This window comes from Myotis lucifugus, unplaced genomic scaffold, assembly GCF_000147115.1.
Source record: "Myotis lucifugus unplaced genomic scaffold, Myoluc2.0 scaffold_178, whole genome shotgun sequence".
NCBI lineage: Eukaryota > Metazoa > Chordata > Mammalia > Chiroptera > Vespertilionidae > Myotis > Myotis lucifugus.
In genome coordinates this window covers 1,079,390-1,098,509 of record NW_005871226.1, presented here as the reverse complement: position 1 = coordinate 1,098,509, position 19,120 = coordinate 1,079,390, and the positions used below count along the sequence as shown (strand labels likewise).

Here is a 19,120-nt window from a genome sequence, read left to right as displayed (position 1 = left end):
TCATTCATTAATTCCTCAAATGTTTATTGAGTGTCTACTATGGACTAAATACCAGGAACACAAGGATGACTATAAAACATGATTTTTATCCCATTTTCACAATCCTAGAAGGGGAAAAGCATGTAAAAAGGCATTTTAACATTTTTTGGTTACTTAATATTTTGAATAGATCAAACACATCATTATAAAACATAAGCCCGCCTGGTGTGGCTCAGTGGTTGAGCATCGTCGACCCATGCACCAAGAGGTTGAAGATTCCATTCCTGGTCAGGGCACATGCCTAGGTTGCAGGCTCAATCCCTGGTGGGGGGCATGCAGGAGGCAGCCAATCAATGATTCTCATCATTGATGTTTCTGTCTCTCCCTCTCCCTTCCTCTCCGAAATCAATAAAAATATTTAAAATATACATTTTTCAAAAACATAAAAAGTGAAAACTCTCCTTGGTCCCCTACACCTCCGATAGATAACCTTTTTCTTTAGTTTTTGCATATTCTTCCATAGTATCTTAATGTGAATACAAGCGAATATGCACATTTATTGTTATCTTACCCCCATCTTTTTTAATATAAAGAGGAAGCAGATTATCCACTCTTTTCTGTATTTTTTAAAAATTATTTTATAGCCCTAACCGGTTTGGCTCAGTGGATAGAGCGTCGGCCTGCGGACTCAGGGGTCCCGGGTTCGATTCCGGTCAAGGGCATGTACCTTGGTTGCGGGCACATCCCCAGTGGGGAGTGTGCAGGAGGCAGCTGATCGATGTTTCTCTCTCATCGATGTTTCTAACTCTCCTTTCCTTTCTGTAAAAAATCAATAAAATATATTTAAAAAATTATTTTATGTACAAAAAGATAGCATTCTGTCATAAGATAGATGTCTTGAATGACCCATTCATGAAGTTCACTTAGTCCAACTTAATGAAGCCTATGTCCTTTGCGTACTGACAGAAACACTGGCGACACATGTTGAGGCCGTATTTCCAGATCACAGTGTGGTGGTTTGAGCAGCCGCAGCAAGAAGGAGAACCCTGGTGGAATTTCCTCAGATGGCTCCAGTAGAGTTGCTGGTGACCCATCTTGCTCTCTGTGTAGCAAAACAAGGCAAAAGGCTCTTTTCTGTATCTTGATTTTCCACTCAACACGGTCTCTTTTAGATATGTGATGGTCAATGTTGTGTGCCAACTGGACTGGGCCACAGAGTGCCCAGACATTTGGTCAAATGTTACTCTGGGTGTTTTCTGTGAGGGCGTTTTTGGATGAGATTAACATTTAGATGGGTGGTCTGAGTAAAGCAGATTGTTCTCCCTGATGTGAGGGGGCCTCTTCCGATCAGTTGAAGAAGGCCTGAATAGAATAAAAAAGCTGTGTCTTCCCTGAGTAGGAGAGAATTCCTCCTGCCTGACAGCCTTTGAACTGGGAGATGGGCTTTTTTGTTTTGTTTTGTTTTGTTTTTGCCTTTGAACTTTAACTGAAGCATGAATTCTTCCTGGGTCTTGAGCCTGCCAGCCTTTGGACTGGAACAAAACCATGGGATCTCCTGGGACTCCAGCTTGCTGACTCATCCTACAGATCTCGCAACTTGCCAGCCTCCAGGATTGCATGAGCTACCTCATCTATCTCTGTCTCCCATTGGTTCCGTTTCTCTGGAGAACCTTGACTAATGCAATATTTTTCCATAACAGTATGTACTGGTACATTGAAAACTTCCAAATAAAATTCTATTGTCTGTACCAAATTTAATCAGCCCTCTGTGAACACTTGGTTTATTTTTAATCTTTTATTAATAATACAACAATGAAGAACCTCACACATTCATGATTTAATGTTGTGTACAAGTATATCTGCACGATAAATTCTAGAACTGAGGTTGTCCAGTCAAAGGATACGTACATTTGCCCTGGCCGGTGTGGTTCAGTTGGTTGAGTGTTGTCCTGTGCACTGAAAGGTTGCTGGTTAGATTCCTGGTCAGGGTACATGCCCAGGTTGCTGGTTCAATCCCTGGTCAGGGTATGTGCGGGAGGCAACCAATTTATGTTTCCCTCTCACAGTGATGTTTCTCTCCCTGTCTCTTCCTCTCTCTCTCTCTCAAATCAATAAAAACATATTTAAAAAAATAATACATGTATTTGCAATCTTGGTAGATATTGTGAAATTGTCATCTACAAGGGCATGGTTCAGAGCAAAGGCTGATGTCTGGTGGCCCGTTGCCCTGCTTTGGTTTGCAGTGCTGTGTTTTTACAAAATTTCTAATTTTTATATTGATGAGGATGTGAAGTAACTGGAACTCTCATACTCTGCTGGGAGTGTAAGTACAAACATTTTAGAACAGTTTGGCAGTTTCATATAAAATTAAGCATATGCCTATGCTATTGTATGAGTTCAATCAGAGAAGCAGAAAGACTTTGTTACAGGGACTTGACGTCAGGTAACTGTTAAAGAGGCTGTTGTTTTGCATCTGATTCTGGACCTCAAAGTTCACAGGTCAGGCAGTTGGGAAGGAAGGATGGATATAAAGTGGGGAGGAGAACAGAGGAGTTGGAATCCATGAGCACAAGCTGGAGCCCTCGAGAACAAACTGGAACTCACCTTAGTTCCCACTGCCTCCAAATTTGATGATGTGGGTGTCGTGCTGGAGAAGTCGGTGCCCTTTCCTATCTGGCCCAGGAGTCAGAGAGGCTGAAGGAGGATCCAGGGCAAGGTGGAGCAGTTATGGGCCTGGGTGCTATCCTGCCAATGAGATGAGCGAGCAGATCAGCAACAAAGTGGATAGGCAGGAGCTCCAGACCTTGCAGGTGTAAAAACCAATATAGCCACTGTTTTCTTCTATCCTCCAAATCTCATGCAAAAATGTCTGTTGTGGACCACCCTAATTAGAAACACACATGGAAGAGAATTCTGGGAAATGTAGTTCATTCTAAATTGGTACATTATAAAACCACCACAGCTATGTTCCAGCAATTCCATTCCTCAATATACACTCAAGAGAAATGCATCCATATGTTTACCAAGACATGTACTAGAATATACACTATAACATACAGTAGTCCCCCCCTTATCCACAGGGGTTACCTTCTAGGATCCCCAGTGGATGTCTGAAACCTCGGAGAGTACCAAACCCTACACATACTGTTTTTTTCCTACACATACATAGCTATGATAAAATTTAATTTATAAATTAGGCACCGTAACAGATTAATAACAATAACAACTAATAATAAAATAGGACAATTATAACAATATACTGTACTAAAAGTTATGTGACAGTGGTCCCTCTGATACCAATCTCATAACAGAGTTGACCACTGTGACTAATGGGTGGGTAGCATATATAGTGTGAATTCCCGTAATGGGCAGGATGGAGCAGGACAGCACAGGACTTCTTTGTGCTACTCAGAATGGTGCACAATTTAAAACTTATGAGTAGTTTATTTTTGGAAATTTCCATTTAATACTTTGGGATCATGGTTGATGGCAGGAAACTGAAAACACAAAAAGCTACATCACAGTTCAGAGAAGGACTGCTGTAGCACCAGACAGTCCACAGTCAGCAGCTAGTCTGTGTTGGAAAGAGCCAGGGATGGATTTGGGAAGTTAGCTAGAAAGACATAAGAATGCAGGCCTACCTTGTTCTTGAAGGGAAGATGAGTTTGGCCCATGAGAGGAGAGTAGGAAGGGCATTCCAGGTGTGAAGGTAGCATAAGGAAGGTATATGAAATCAAATATCTTCACAGATCCAGAAGGTAAAATTAATGTGAGAAGCCCAGTATGGTTCAGTGGTCGAGCTTTGAACCAGTAGATCACAGTTCAATTCCTAAGCAGGGCACATGCCTGGATTTTGGGCTTGATCCCAAGTAGGGGGCATGTAGGAAGCATCCAATGGATGATTCTCATCATTGATATTTCTATCTCTCTCTTCCTCTCTGAAGTTAATAAAAAATGAAAAGAAAATTAATGTGAGAAAATAGGGATTGGTGGGAACTTTGGCAAATTGATGTGCCAGCCTTTGGTGCCAGGCTGGAATGTGAGTCCATCTTGTTAGATCTTCTGATATTTCAAGAGAAATAAAGAGAGGAAGAGGAAGAATAGAAAGAGGGAGGGGAGGAAAATGAGGAAGAGGAAGAGGAGGAAAAGAAAAATTAGAATTTTTAAAAGCCCACCTAAGCTAAACCAAACACAACTGCAGTTTTGGGCCCACTGTCTGCCAACTTTATAGCTTGAAGAATAGAATAGACATGGGAGTACAATTTTTAGATGAAAAGGGGCCACATACTAAACCTGTCAAGCTCAGGGGAGGCCTGTATGGTGGCCTTACCTACTCAGAGACCTAAAATAACCACATAGAATGGTCTGAAATGAAGACTTTTAACTAAAAGCAGTTTATGGTGGGTAATCAAGTCCTAGGCTAGAATCTTCCCTGACAAAGGTAATCTTTTTTAAAAATATATTTTTATTGATTTCAGAGAGGTATGGAGAGGGAGAGAGAGATAGAAACATCAATGATGAGAGAGAATAATTGTTGGCTGCCTCCTGCACGTCCCCTAGTGGGGATTGAGCCCATAACCTGGGCATGTGCCCTTGACCCGGTATGAACCTGGGACCCTTCAGTCTGCAGGCCGACGCTCTATCCACTGAGCCAAACCAGCTAGGGCACAAAGGTCAGTCTTTACCTTAGTTGAGCCTGTTTATTGTCTGTTGGCATCTATGACAACATACCTTTGGAATGTCAAGGTAATTTCCCTTTTTCTGGACCTCTTTGGGTGCAACAACCACACCAGAACAGACTACAAATTCCCTCACTGTTATCATCATGATAATGGGATTTTAAAAAATTTATTTTTAAAATATGTTTTTACTGATTTTTTGTTGTTGTTATTTTTAGAGGGAGAGGGAGGGAGCGCGTGTAACTTTGATCAGCTGCCTCCTGCAAGTCCCTTACTGGGGATCAAGCCAACAACCTGGGCATGTGCCCAAACTGGTAACCTCTCTGTGCATGGGACAATGCTTAACTAAATGAGCCACACAGTCAGGGCAATCATGAAATTGCTGACTGTTAACTATCCTGTATCCACCTATGTAAAGAAGTATGTGTCTATCATTTTACCTTTTATCCAATCCCAGAGTTTCTCTCCTCCCCACCCCCCACCTTTGCTTTCTCCCACCTCCCTAATCTATTGCCAATGGATTTCATGTAATCCACTTATGTCTTCTCTTTTGATTATAATGTATAAAGCAGGGTGCAGAACTGCCATTTTTCGGAGCATTTTTTCTCAATCCGTTGAGGTTTTTCTTCCTGGCAATTGTCATCAGTTTGGTTCAAATAAACTCATACAAATTCTCTGCAGGTTTGAACGTTTCTTACTTTGACAAATTGGAGGGGGAGCATAGTAGAGTGCATGGAAGGTGGGATTGGGTAGTGAGAGAGCATCTGGCAGGAGCTGGCGGGCTGGGTGGAAATCTCCCAGTGCCAGCACCTGAGGACAGCATCAAAAACTCCAGAATGCGCAGGAGTCACCCAAAAATCTGCTAAAAAGTTTGTGAGGCTCTGCTGGAGACAGTGGCAGAGCAAGGAGCGCTTTGCGGCAGAGTAGCACTCGATGGAGACAATAGCTCAGGAAGGTTAGTTTGCCAACAGCGTGCAGACAAAAGCACAGGGTAGGAGCCTTGGAGGCTCCCAAAGGCAGCGATCCGGTCCTTCTGAAAGGAAGCTGGCCCTCAGCCGCTCAGGCCATCTCTCCCCTAGTCACGTTGGAAGGAGGGCGCTGCATGCTCCGGAGGGCTCCCTGCGGGCACTTTAGGGACTCTGTCCCTGCCGGGGAAATGGGGTGTGTGTGTGTGTGTGTGTGTGTGTGTTCAAGCACAGGCAGGCGGAGGTGCAGCTAGAGCCGCTGAAGACTCTCCCACCGCTACCCCCTGCCTCTCGTTCCTCTACTCCCGGCAGGCGCCCACAGCCCACCTTGCAGCGCTGAGCTAGGGGCATCCTGCTGCCAAGACATCCTGCATCCTGCTGCCATGACGACCGCCTCCTTGGAGACCCGGTGCTGAGGCTGCGGTCCCGGAGGGCCCCTGGTCCTCCCCACCCCCACCCCGCGTGCCTCCTTTGTTCTGATGTTTATCTCGGCGAGCAGGGCTCCCGGGAGGAGTCTCAGGTCCGCGCCCGAGCGCTTCCTTCGACACAGGGGGTAAGGGTGGGAGGGAAAGAGGCCAAAACCCAGGGTTCGCAGAGCGGCTCCTGGACTGGACTTGAGATGCGCGAATCGATGGCGGAAGCAAGCTAGGGAGCGACTTTCGGGTGCCCCACCTAGCCCTGAGCCCCGCCTTCCGACCGCTGGAGGGGCAGAGCCTAGGGGAGGCCTTTCCAAGTTGAGGCAGAGGCGGGAAGTGCAAACTCCACAGGGGGAAGTGGGGCGCGGCGGGACCTCCTCCAGGCGCTCCTCCTTGCCTGTCTCCCTTCCGCCCGGCGCTGGCCCCAGGTTACGTCGGGCGGCCTCGCTGCCTTCCTCACCGCACCTCCCGGGGCCCTAAGCGAGGGCTCGCACTGCGCAGGCGCACGGCCCTGCACGTGATGCAGTGGCGCAACGCCCGTTGGCGGTTCTCTGGCGCGCGCTTATTGGTCTGAAGCAATCCTCGCCCCACCCCCTCGGTCCACCAATGGGTGGAGGCGGGGGCGTGCCCGAGAAGCGGTGGGTGCCACTCAGGACTCCCTCCTCGTGCTCGGCGTTGAGACCCCCACTGCCGCCGCGATCGCCACTGCCCCCGCCTCGGTAGTCCGGGCTCGGCCCCGGGGTGCGCCTCGCACGGTAAGGCCGCCTCTCCTCCCGCTACCTGCCGGTCCCTCCCCGCTCGCGGAGATCCCCTCCCAGCGGAGCCTGTGTCCTAAGCAGTCGGTGCAGGAGACCCCATGCGGCTGGGGCGGTGGAGGGGCGCTCGGTTGTCGGGGCCGGGCTGGGGAGGGCGCTCTAGCATCTGGGCTGGGGAGATGCCCGGCCCCGGGGGCGCGGTGACCGTCAGCCTGTGTAGCTGGGGTATCTCTGTGGGGCGCTGTCCGGGGCACGTGTGACACTGTGAGGGCGGGGGCGTAACGGGGTCAGCGCCATCTGCATCCCCCACAGCTGCAGCCCCTGCCTCGCTGTGTGACCTTGGGCGGGTACCCTCTCTGAGCCTCCCGTGCCTCGGCACCCTCAGGTAGGAGGGCGGTGATGTCGGGGAGTGCGGGCTCCAGAGACTGCGTCAGCAGAGGTCATGGTGGGGAGGGCACAGGATTATCTTTGAAGACAGAGACGCTGCCTCTCAGACCCGGAGGGATGTGATGGGGGTTGCGGGGTGGGGTCCTTTACCCTCATTTGTCCTCGGCGAGGAGGAGAATGGGGCGGGGATGGGGGCGCCACATCCTTGGGGATGGAGGCGGGAGAAGATACAGGTCCTACACCTGGCCCCCTGGTGCATCTAGGTTCTGAGCCCGTGTTCCTGTGAATGAACAGGGGCCCTGCTGGGCTGAGGAAGGAGGCATTGGATCGCCTTTCCTCTTGCTTCTCAGCATTAGGAAGCAGGAGTAGAACTGAGGAAAGTCAGGGGCAGCTGACAAACCCTGGACCCTGCCTGGCCTTTACTAGTTGGGACCGCCAGGGTGGGGCAGGCAGTCTGGACGCCGGAGGGAATCCAAGCACCTTCTAGCTGAGGGCTTGGGGTAGGGTTTTTTTGGGGAGGGGATGCTAGATAGAGGAAGGCAGCTCTTCTTGGGGAGATAGGAGGGTGTGGCATGATGGATGAGAGAGAGAACACTCATACCTCTCCTTACAAGGAAATGGAGTCACATCCAAACTGAGTTGATATAAAACTGCCACAGCCATACCTGACTTCCGGTCTTACCTTCCCAGGCATTGGTCTAAGTAGGTGGGTCCCCACTGTGTTCAGTCTTTGTTGGGTTCTGGAGCCAGCAGGTCAGTGGCCCCAGTGGGCAATCTTTACAAGCTTGAGCAATTAAAAAAAATGTCTTTATTGATTTTAGAGAGAGGAAAGGATATGGAGAGACAGACATTGATGTGACAAACATTGATCATTTGCCTCCTGCATGCTCCCTACTGGGGATTGAGCTAGAAACCCAAGAAGGTGGCGGTTCTGGAGCTCCACCTGCCATAGGCCCTCCTTCCAGTCTGGAGGCATGGGCCCCAGTGTGGGACAGCCTGGGGTGACAGACAGCACCCTGTGGGGCAGGAGTCTAAGGGGCTGAGAACTCTGGGTTTCTGTGTAACTGTCCATCTGTCCATCTGTCTACTCACTTGTCATTGTCCCTGGGCCTGTTCTTCACGCCAGAGGCTTCACTGGGCCTGGCTGAGCCCTGCCCTGGATAGGGTAACCTTGAAGCAGCAATTCTCTCTAAAGGTGAGAGGGACCTGAGCTGGCAGCATTCTGTCCTCTAGAAAGAAGTTTCCCCCAGTTTCCCTGAGAGTGACTGAGAGCCAAAGAAACCCTTAAGGCCCTTTCCAGCCCTCCCCATCCTGCGGCTTGTCCCTGGTACCACCCCTGACCTGTTAATAGCCTATCTAAGGGGAGGGGGGAGGGCGTAATTTTTTTTTTGCTGGGCTGGGGGTATTTTCCAGGATTGTTCACATCTGCCTTGTGAGTTCCTCTGGTTTTGAGGACAGCAGGCTCCCAGCAGTCTGTTCTCTGTCAATCCCTGGGGACCTGCCTGGCCTGGGAGTGGAGGAGGGGGACAGCAGGATGGAGGTGGAAAGGGGGAGGGAGGCCCCTCAACCCATGAGCTGTATTCTGAGAAGGCTGATGTCCCGGGGGGCCCACCCTGAGGGCCATTCCTGGCTGTTCCAGGATTGCCTGAAGTCCTCTCTCTCCACAGTGCTGCCCTGAAATTGCCTTTGCTTCCAAAAGCAGGCCTTTGGGGGTTTGCTTTTGCAAAGGTGGGGGTGAACTGGGGAGCGTTGTCAGAGCTTCAGACACCAGCTGCACCAAACGCTCTGAGGAAGAGGCCACTGCTTTTTCCTGTGTTACAGATGAGGAAACTGAGGCACAGAGATGTGCAGTAACTTGCCCGGGCAGCCTGAATCTGGACCAGGACTGCTGGGCTCGGGAACCATGCTCCTGCCCATGCCCCTGCTGGCTCCAGAAGGCTGTGCAGCTGGGGGCATACTCAGGACTGGGCTGGCACAGGAAGGGCCTCGCAGTTCCTTGGGGACACAGTGCAGCAGGAGGAGGCTGGACACCTTCTCCTCCTGCTTCCGATAAGGAATTGTGTGAAGAGTTTGGCTTCCAGGGGACAGCCTCCTGCTGTGAGAAAGGAGGCTCACCTCTTCCTGGCTCTGGGCCCCTTGAAGTCACTTGCCTCCCCCTCTGCTGGTCAGTGCAGGAGATGCAGGTCCCACTCTCTGGCTTTATGCAGGCCCTACCTTTTGGGCTTTCCATGTCAACGATGGAAAGCGTTGATCAACAGTTGATGGTGGAAAGGCTAGAAGAATGCCTAGTGGGAGGCTATACTCTGAGATGGGGGAGGGGTGTGCCCTCCAGGGCAGAGGTTGGCTAAGAGAGTGGGGTAGGGCTTTCCTCTTCCTGAGAGCATTTGGTAAGAGAGTTGCCAAGAGGGCCCAGCCAAGGCCCCGACTTGGGCTCTGCTTAGTTTGGTCATTCATTCATTTAACAAATATGAACTGAACACAGGTTCTCCCTGCCAGGTGCTGGGAGAGTTTGGCCAAGACAGAGTTTGGCAAAGACAGTTACTGCCTTGAAAGGGAACACAGATATGAAATGATCCCATAAATGAGAAGGGGATCCTTTTAATGGTGTTTCAGGCCTATGCTGGGATGGGCAGGGGTGTGGTGGTGTGCTACCCTAAGAAAGTATGCTGGGGCTGAGATCCAGGCCTGGGGGACAGGATTGTTCCAGGCAGGCAACATGCAGTGCATTGTGGGGGAAGACAGGGAGGGGGCCCTGCAAGTACTGGGTCAGAGTGTTTTTGTGAAGAGTCCCCAGGAGCCTTTGCTGATCCGCCACTGGTTACGAGTTTCACCAGGGCCTCCAGGAAGTATCTTGGGAGATGCAGGGATCTTGTGGGCATTGGACAGTCATTCCCCCTGCAGAGGTGTGGCTGGAACAGCCTCTTCGGAAAGTAGGAAGGTGAACCGGTACCCCTTGCTCATGGCCATTTTTCACATATTCTGAGTCCATAGTTTCTGAAGGTGGCTGGAGTGGATGGGGTGGGGGTAGGCTTCTCTCCTAGAGCCAGAATCCCTGGGGATAAGCAGACCCAGAGCAGCCCAGGCCACAGATGATGAGTGGGGGCATAGTAACCCTCCTTGCACTCTGAGTGGGGCCTGGGAGCTAGCCTCCAAGGGGACGGGGATGTGTGCTGGCCTGGGCTGTACCTGCTGTGGTGACTCCTGCATTCCTGAGACCCAAGCCTTGCCTTGCCTTGCAGCCTCCTTCAATCAGGGGTCCTGGCACCCAAGCTGATCACCGTGCCCATGAGGCAGGGTTGGGCCTGGGTGGACTTCTTGAACTGGGAAGTGGGAAGGGAAGTGAGGCCGGTGTCCAGGCAGCTCAGCGCCTGCGAGACCTCCAGGTCATGTCCTCCGCTGGCCCAGCCCCTGACTATGAGGCCACCAGTCTGTGGTTTGTTTCTCTTCCTCATTCCCTGGACTAGCTGAGATCATTCGTGGGTCACTCATCTCCCAAATACTTCAGTGTGTATCTCTGAAAAATAGGACATACTTCTCTACAGAATGCAATTTCATTATCTCACCAAATAAAATAAGCTCTTATTTCGTAATGTCGTCTAAGAACCAGTCCCATTCACATTTTCTAATTATCCCCAAATGTATTTTTTATGGGTAGTTAGAAACCCCCTACCCCATTTATGTTTCTTCTCGAAGCTGGTGTAGTGGAAAAAACCAGGTCATTTGTCCCATAGAGTCCCTTCCTTCTTGGTCTCTTTTGGTGTTAATCTAGAACAGCAGTTGGCAGACTTTTTCTGTGAAGGGCCAGATAGTAAATAATTTAGTCATTGCAGGCTATGTGGTCTCTGTGGCAACTACTCAAACTAGTTTTTTTTATTTTGTTTTGTTTTTGCAAAAGCAGTTTTAGACGATAGGTAAACAAATGAGTGTGGTTGTGTTCCCATAAAACTTGACAAAAAACAGGCAGTGGCGCTGGCTGGCTGGTTGGTTGGAGCTTCCTCCCATACACTGATGAAAGGTGGCAGGTTCGATTCCGGTCAGGACACACCCAGGTTGTGGGTTTGATCCTCCGACAGGGTGGTTGGGCACCTGAGGGAAGCAGCAGATTGGTATTTCTCTCATTGATGTTTCTCTCTCTCTCTCTCTCTCTCTCTCTCTCTCTCTCTCTCTCTCTTTAAAATCAATAAAAAACAAAACAGGCAGTAGCCCTGTAGTCTGTTTTTTGCCCATCCCCTATCTAAAAAACTTCTCTTCCTTTATTTTTCTTGCAGTTCAGAAAAAACAACAAAACAGGTCAGTTGTCCTAAAGACTCTCCTGCCTTCTGGGTGTGTCTCATTGCTTTCTTGGGGAGTCCTTTAATTTGTTCCACTAACCTCTGTGTTTTCAATAAGCCAGCAGTTGGAGCTGGGGCCTTGATTAGATGCAACTTGCCAGTGGTGCTGTGATTGGTGCTGCCTCACATCAGGAGGTATCAGTGTGTCAGCTCCCATTGTGAGTGAGGGGCGATTAACCGGTGCCTGACTGGCTGAGGCTGGCTGGCTGATGTCACCTCTCTCCATTGCAAACGTGTGTCATTCCCCTTAAGAACTCTAGGTCATCTGTTGGTGACACGTGAGCATCTGTAAGCATCTACTTCTGTCAACCTTTTTCCTCTGGTTTACCATCAACTGACTCACTGCCTCCAGCGCGAGTTGGGGGTTGCAGAATTACTTGGCATTTGGTCATTTCTTTGTTATTTAACAGCGAGAGTTTTTCTGTAAAAAGGAGCTTTCTTTTAACCACCAGGGCAATTTCATTACGGGAAAGGCCAGGAGACAGGCTGAATTATTTCTCGTTATTGCCAATTTTCCAAGTAAAGAGTTAGGGCATTGTCACTGTCAGTGGTGACAAATGAGGGTTTGGGTTTGTTTGTTTGGCTTTCTCTCTCCTTTTGTTCCTAATCTCTGTGACTGCTCCAGTTTTATGTATTCCATCTGTTTCCATCAGTTGCACTCATTATTCTTTTTAAAAAAATGTTTTTATTGATTTCAGCGAGAGGGAGAGGAAGAAAGGGATAGAAACATTAATGATAAAAGAGAATCATCGATCGGCTGCCTCCTGTACAACCCCTACTGGGGATTGAGCCTGCAACCCCGACATGTGCCCTGACTAGGAATTAAACTGTGACTTTCTGATTCATGGATTGCTCAACCATTGAGCCACACTGGCAGGCTCATTATTCATTTTGATGTTGAGATGATCCCAGCTCAGCCCACGGGGACCGGGCTGCTCACACAGGCTTCCTGGGCACCTCCGCTGTCCCTGCCTTGAAGCTGCCTGCTTTTGGGGAGCTGAGCTGGGGAGGGCAGTCCCCTTCACAGGTATCTGTTCTGTATATGGCCCTGGTCAGTCACCAGTAGGGAAAGCCCCAAGGACACGTCTTATGTAGACCCCCATTTTTGCTCCCCTCCAAACATACTGTTGACTCTGACCTGGACCCAACTTATTGGGTGTATGACCTGAACACTGTGGACTAGAACTGGCTCCTGGTAAGAGCCAAAGAAGTCCCCTCCTTTCCAGACTGCCCCTCCTGTCAGCCTCAGGTGGCCTGGGCACATGCGTTCTGTGCTGGTGCTTTGGCACCCAGAAGCTGCAGCTCCATGCATGCCAGTTGGGCCCTGGATCAATAAGGTGTCAGGCGGGGTGAGGGCTCTTGGTGAATGTGGGGTGTGGGTAGAGAAGTTGGGGGCAGAGCTCCTTGTGCTAGAGGGTGCAGGCACCACTTGGGCTGCTAAGAGCAGCAGGGGTTTGGGTCCTTCCTAAAGGGAGGTCTCTGTTCTCAGGCCATGGGTGGACCTGATCCCTGCCTTCCCACTCCCTTCCCCACTCCCTACCCTACAGGCTCCTGCTGCTGTCCTTGGAGCATGGGAGGCTGCTGAGCTTACACAGCAGGGTCCAGAAGGAGCTGCGTGTCTCCCCCGTGGCAGGGAGGGCATCCATGGCTGCAGCCAACAAGGGTGAGTGCCGTCCTGGCCTGGTGGGGTTTGCAGGGCCTTCCAGCGGGTGCAGTGAGAGGGGTGTTATTGCCTGTGGGGCCTGCATTGGCTGTGTGTTTGTGTGTGTCTGAATGTGAGCACAAATTACATCAGTAAATGCACCAGTGTTTATGCCAGGTCCTAGGGTACACCCAAGCCCTAGCAGGGAATGTGGGGCCCCTTGGTGTGCTGGAGGTATGAGCCCTCATGTCCCTGTGTTCCAGCCTCTGTGTTGCACTGTGGGGGTTGGAGGGACATGCGGGGCTTGGGTGAGCACTGAGCTTGGCGAGGTGGGTAGAGCCACAGAAAGGGATTTTGGGTTCATTCAGAGTCAGAAGGACTCCTGGAGGGTGTTAGGCAGGGGAGGCTGGTGAGATTTAAGGGTCGGGTCTGGGGTCTCAGCAAAGAATGTGGCAGTGCCAGGCTGGCTCCTCTGGACCTCCACCGAGCGTGTAAGAACCCAGGCCAGGGCGAGGCCAGGCCCTGCACCAGGAAGACTCTGAGCAGGGCTCTTGGGAGGCCTCGGGACTGTGGGGGCCAGAGAGGACTGGGGTCTTGCTCTTAGTAAGACAGACCTCCCCCAGGACTGGCTCCTGATACTCTGCCTGTCTCAACCCCTGCCTCCTGGCTTTGGAGAACCTGATCCCTCTGGGGACAGCGAGGGTCTTGTGAAGGGTCACACAGGCGAGGGGTCTCTGGGCAGGGTCCTGGAGGCTCCCCTGGGTTCTCCCATCTTTCCTGCCAGTGATCTGGGACAAGTTAGGGGCAGCGCAGCCTCTCCCAGGTGGTGGGCTCAGTGTGGGGTTTGCCCCCTTTTGTTTTTCCCACTCCCAGACAGGTCCCAAGGAGCCTGTTCCTGTCCTTGCCCCTCACCCCGACCAGGTTGGGGCCATCAGGAGTGGCAGACAGGGACCTCAGGCACTGGCATACCTGGAAGAGAAGGTCCCAGAGATGGGGAGCGTGAGGAGAGCCCTGGGGAGGCTTCCTGAGGCCAGGGCTGGGTCTTGGTCCACCTGGGACTAGGTGAGAGTCTGGAAGACTGTCTCTTCTTGTGTCTGGTGTCAGCCTTATTCCCTAAGTGAGGTGTGATAGTAGCCAATTCCCGACACCCATTCTTTGGGTATTTTTTGTGGGAGGACTGGGCCTCAAGCCTCATGATCCCCAGAGTCTGGTAGGATGTGGCCTAGCCTTGAAAGTGAGTGCTGTGTGATGTCAAGGGCACTTGCAGGGGGTAGGGGAGCAACAAGGAGGAGTCATTTCCTGGGGGTAGAAGAAGCCCGCAGTCCCTGGAGCCGTCTTCCACTCTGCCTAGGCAACAAGCCCAGAGTCCGGAGTATCCGCTTTGCAGCAGGCCATGATGTGGAGGGCTCCCAGAGCCACGTCCACTTCGATGAGAAGCTGCATGACTCGGTGGTCATGGTCACCCAGGAGAGTGACGGCAGCTTTCTGGTTAAGGTATGTGCACGGCTCCCCTCCCCCATTAGTCTTACTTCCTCCACCTCCTTCTCAGCCCTGCTTGGCTTCCTGGGTCTGTCAGTTCCACATCCTCTAAGTTGAGGCCTGGGTTAAGGTCCAGGCTCCGTGACCTTGGGCAGTTCACCTCAGCTTCCTGTTCTCTGAAATGAAGACAATTCACATCCCATAGAGTTGGTTCGAGAATAAAATGGAAGAATGTATGTATGTTATACAATTGGGAGACTAATTATGCTAATAACAAGGTATGACTTTATTTTCCTTTTTTGCCAAACCGCTGGCTAATTCAGCCCCATGTTTTCTGCTCTTTGGAGCACACCTTCTCCTATTGCTCACACTTCACACACCCTCCAGTGTGGCTTCTCCAACTCTTGGGACACTGTTGGATCCCACATCCACTTGGGAGGGGCAGGAGAAACTCTCTGAAGGGAATGGATTGGGGGAAACAGAGAGTGACGCCCTCAGGTTGGACAATAAACCAGGGCTCCAAAGTTGAGCAGGAATGCCAGGGGAGGGGGGCATCTGGTCCACCAAGACCACCCTGAGGAGGGGCCCAGGTTCATACCCATCTCTGCCCAATCCTTGCTCTTTCTCCTAGGACAGCTTCCCCAAGGGAATAAACAGAATGAAATAAAACTTAAAAAAATAGCCCTGGCTGGTTTGGGTTCACATCGATGTTTCTCTCTATCTTTCTCCCCTCCTACCCCGCTTCCATTCTGCCTGAAAATCAGTGGAAAACATATCCTCGGGTGAAGATTTGAAAAAAATCTCTCCCTCTCCCCCACTCCCCGTTGCAAAATCTATTCATGTCTATTACAGAAACTTTGGAAGATAGAGAAAACTATAAAGAAATTTAAAAGTACCCACAATTTTAGAATCTAGAAATAACAATGGTTAATATTTTGATGTGTGTCATTCTAGTTTTTTTTATAGCTTTGTTTCCATAAACAAAAAGCTGGTATCACAGTATAACACTGTTTTTTGCTTGCTTCTGTTGTGAACCGTCTCCTGCCTCTATCAGTAAATCATTTTCCACGAGATTCTACAGCTGTATTCCATTATATGTATCATCGTTGATTTAGCTGACTCCCTATTCCTGGTGTTACTGCTGTTTCTATTTCTTACTGTTAGAAAGAGGGCAGTGATGAGTATTTTTTTGCACATCTCTGAGTATTTCCCCTGGAAAATTCTGCAAGTGGTGCAGCTGCATCACAGGGTCATCCTTGGCAGGCCCAGCCAGAAAGCTCTCTTGAGAAGTGTGTCCTCCACCTGCAGAGTGCGGGAGCCACACGGACTGAGCTTTATCATGCAGTGGCATCAGCCTGATCCCATTGAAAGGCTAAATGTTCCATGCAGCCAACCCCAACTGGCCCCCAGGGACAGGGCCCTCCGGCCCCGGAAAGCATGAACAGAAGAGTGTGTGTGCGTGTGAGCTGTGGGTAGAGCTGCACGTCTGTGCCTCCTGGACTGGCACTCGGTCAGCCTGCCTGCTCAGCAGCCACCCTGGCTTGTGACCCTTCATACGGCTGGAGTTTCCAAGGATGGCATCTATCCCAGAGGGCATCGGTTGCCAAGCACTGTATGAACAACAGAAATTGCTGGGACCCTGAGTCGGGCCTGTTGGACACAGTGAGCCTTTGAGTGGGCAGGCAGGCATCCATGTTCAGATGCCAGCAGGCAGGCAGGAGCCTGGGTTCAATGGCTGGTGCCAGGTCTGTGGGCCAGCTCTGGACTGACACAGCTGGTCTCGTGTCAGTTTCTAATTCTATCCCAGCCTTCATTCTGTGCAATTTGTGTTGCCCCATGCCTCCACACGAGTGACTGGAGGACCAGTGTCCCTGACCCAGGGCTATTGGCTCTGGGCAGGCGATAGTAGTGATGGGGGCAGGTGGACGGCCCCTTCTGGGCAGTGGCTGGTACCTTGCTCTGTGCTACTCATGGTAAGTGTGGCCAAGAGGCCTGTAGCCTGTCATTTCCCAGCTTCCATTTCCTTGTCTATAAAATGGGCCACTGAGGAGCTGTGTGGCCCAGCTGTGAGGTGAGGTCCTCGGGGAAAGACCTGGAGTCACCAGGCTTGGGGTGTGGACCAGCTGGAGTGGAGGGGGCAGATAGACCCCCTAGGATCCCCAAGGAAACAGGTGCAAAGGCCCACAGGATCATAGATGGCATGGGCCCTGGGGGAGGCTGTAAGTGAAGGTGCTTCCTTCCTCCACCCTTCCTGCTGCAGGTTGGCTTCCTGAAGATCCTGCACAGGTATGAGATTACCTTCACTCTGCCCTCGGTGCAAAGGCTGAGCAAGGACGTCCGAGAGGCACCTGTCCCCAGCCTGCACCTCAAGCTCCTCAGCATCATGCCTGTCCCAGAAGGTGCGTCCTCTGCTCAGGGTGCTGGAGGCTTGCCTTCCTCCAGCAGGGCCTGGGTGTGAATGGGAGTGAGAACATGGGATGCTCTTTCCCCCCCACGTAGTGGGGACAGGCAACTCAGCAGCTGGGAACATGACGCCTTCTATACGGGCTGACAGTGTGGCAACTTGGCAGGTCCCTGGCCCCAGGCCTCACTCCCTGGACAGAAGCTCATGGGCTCACACTGTTGGCCTATGTCTGCCCCACTGCCTGATAGTTCATTCAGTGGGATGATGGGAGCCACTGAAGAACTGGTTCTGGACCTTCAGACCTCCCTCCCTCATGTCCCTCAAGAGTAACCTGCTGGAGCCTTAGGAACTTCAAGGCTCCCTCCTAGCCCCCACCTGGGCTTTGGGCTGGGGGCTGCCTCTCCCTACCCTGCTAGCTTCAGCCCCCACTCCCTCCATAGGCTAGGGCATCAGTTTCACTGTGTGCTGAAGCCCCAGCTTCAGTCACATGTCCCCCCACCTCCTCATGACCTTACCCTTAAGTGGATTGAGCAAACTCCCTCAGGCCTTTGCCTCTTGCCACCTAATCTGCTCAAGTCCTGGCCTGCCCACCCCCACTTTCCAATCAATCACTCCCTCTCCTTGCCTGCCTTTTTGGGGAATCAGCAGTCCCTCCTCCTGGAAGCCTAAGTTTGACCCTTGGAGCCTTAATGGGGTGGCCACAGGCCTGAGGCATGTAGAGTTCATTGAAGAATGGGAAATTTCTCGTGCCTGTGCCCCAGCCCCAGGAGCCCGGGTCCTGGGCCATCCTTGCTCCTTTGGAGGAGGGAGCCAATGAGTGCTGGGGGGCAGGGGCTGGAGGCCATGGAGTTGCTGATTGCCCGGACAGGTTACAGCGTCAAGTGTGAGTACACAGCGCACAAGGAAGGCGTCCTCAAGGAGGAGATGCTGCTAGCCTGTGAAGGTGGCACAGGCACCTGTGTGCGAGTGGTGGTGCAGGCCCGCGTCATGGGTGAGAGTGCAGGGCGTGCATCTGGCTAGGGGAGGGAAACGCCTGTTTGGCCAAAAGGGGATTCTGCCTCCCTCCTGTCTGAAAAAGGGATCCTTGCCATGGCTGGGGTTCCCCACCTCCTTGTTGAGTGTCTCCACCCCGCCCCCCACCCCCAATAGAGCCCAGAGAGAAGGTGGAGGGGACCTCTTGGAATGGGTGGGGCCAATGGTCCAGCCTGGCATACTGACTTGAAGCCTACCTTGCAGACCGGCACCATGGCACACCCATGCTGCTGGATGGTGTCAAGTGTGTGGGTGCTGAGCTAGAATACGACTCGGAGCACAGCGACTGGCACGGCTTCGACTGAGGCCCACGCCCCCACCCACCTTGGGGCCCCTCAGCCTTAATCTCCACCTCATCTCCCCAAATGCTGCATGATGGTGTGGCTTCCTCATCTGTCCCTAGGATGGGCATGGGGGTGGTGTGTCTAGGAGCTTCCAAGCTGGGGCCTTGCCCACGCCTCTCCTCTGCCTTCATTCATGCCACCTCCCTGCCTCTCCTGTGTCTTCCTCTTCCCACTTCCTCCTCTCCATGTGCCTCAGTCTCCTGCGGGAAGAAATGGGTTGAGCCCCCAAGGAGGCTATCTGAGGAGGGATGGGGGGAGGGGGAGGACCTAGGGTGGGCTTTACCGATCCCTCCCCACTTGCAAGCCATAGGAGCTCCAGCCAGGGCCTGGAGAGGAGGGAGCTGGCTCTGTGATGTCGTCATTTCCATTACTGCTGCTGCTGTCTCATGTAAGCCGCCTCTCCTGCCTCCTCCCTCTCCCACTGCTGTCTATGGTGAGTGGAGGGAGGTGCAGTTCCCAGCTCCTGCACCCAGGTGTGTGTCACTGGTTTTTAAACAATGGTTGGGATGAAACCCTAAAGAAATAAAACTTTCAGTGGATACCAGAGACCAGTGGAATGTTTGTTCTTCAGGGTCCTGAGAACGCCCAATCCCTTAGACTCTGGGCCAAGGTAGTTCTACTCTTAGGAGGCAAGGGACTGTGTGGTATTACAGTGCCTAGTCCCCAAAGAGCTGTCTGCAGGTGATGGCATTTTAGGCCTGAGAACA

The 19,120-nt window shown here is 51.7% G+C and overlaps 1 protein-coding gene and 1 pseudogene across 2 annotated transcripts; one reads left to right on the top strand and one right to left on the bottom strand.

The window, feature by feature from the left end:
- Positions 1-790: 790 nt before the first annotated feature.
- On the bottom strand, positions 791-6,504 carry LOC102438648 (annotated as a pseudogene).
- Positions 6,505-6,661: 157 nt separating this feature from the next.
- Positions 6,662-18,959, top strand: CUNH20orf27 (chromosome unknown C20orf27 homolog). Of its 2 annotated transcripts, XM_014462345.2 has the most exons (7): positions 6,662-6,794; positions 11,450-11,471; positions 13,060-13,175; positions 14,506-14,648; positions 16,894-17,032; positions 17,906-18,028; positions 18,274-18,959. In XM_014462345.2, the coding sequence occupies exons 3-7, from the start codon at positions 13,157-13,159 to the stop codon at positions 18,372-18,374; spliced, it is 525 nt and encodes a 174-aa protein (XP_014317831.1). In that variant the 5' UTR covers positions 6,662-6,794; positions 11,450-11,471; positions 13,060-13,156; the 3' UTR covers positions 18,375-18,959. The 2 variants fall into 2 exon arrangements, with proteins under 2 accessions (XP_014317831.1, XP_006096475.1); XM_006096413.3 differs by lacking the exon at positions 11,450-11,471.
- The last annotated feature ends 161 nt before the right edge of the window (positions 18,960-19,120 follow it).

Bases quoted from the DNA above. Each gene is read 5' to 3' on its own strand.
- CUNH20orf27 (XM_006096413.3), top strand. The intron at 14,649-16,893 runs GTATGTGCACGG...TTCCTGCTGCAG, and splicing joins ACGGCAGCTTTCTGGTTAAG to GTTGGCTTCCTGAAGATCCT. The intron at 18,029-18,273 runs GTGAGAGTGCAG...CCTACCTTGCAG, and splicing joins GGTGCAGGCCCGCGTCATGG to ACCGGCACCATGGCACACCC.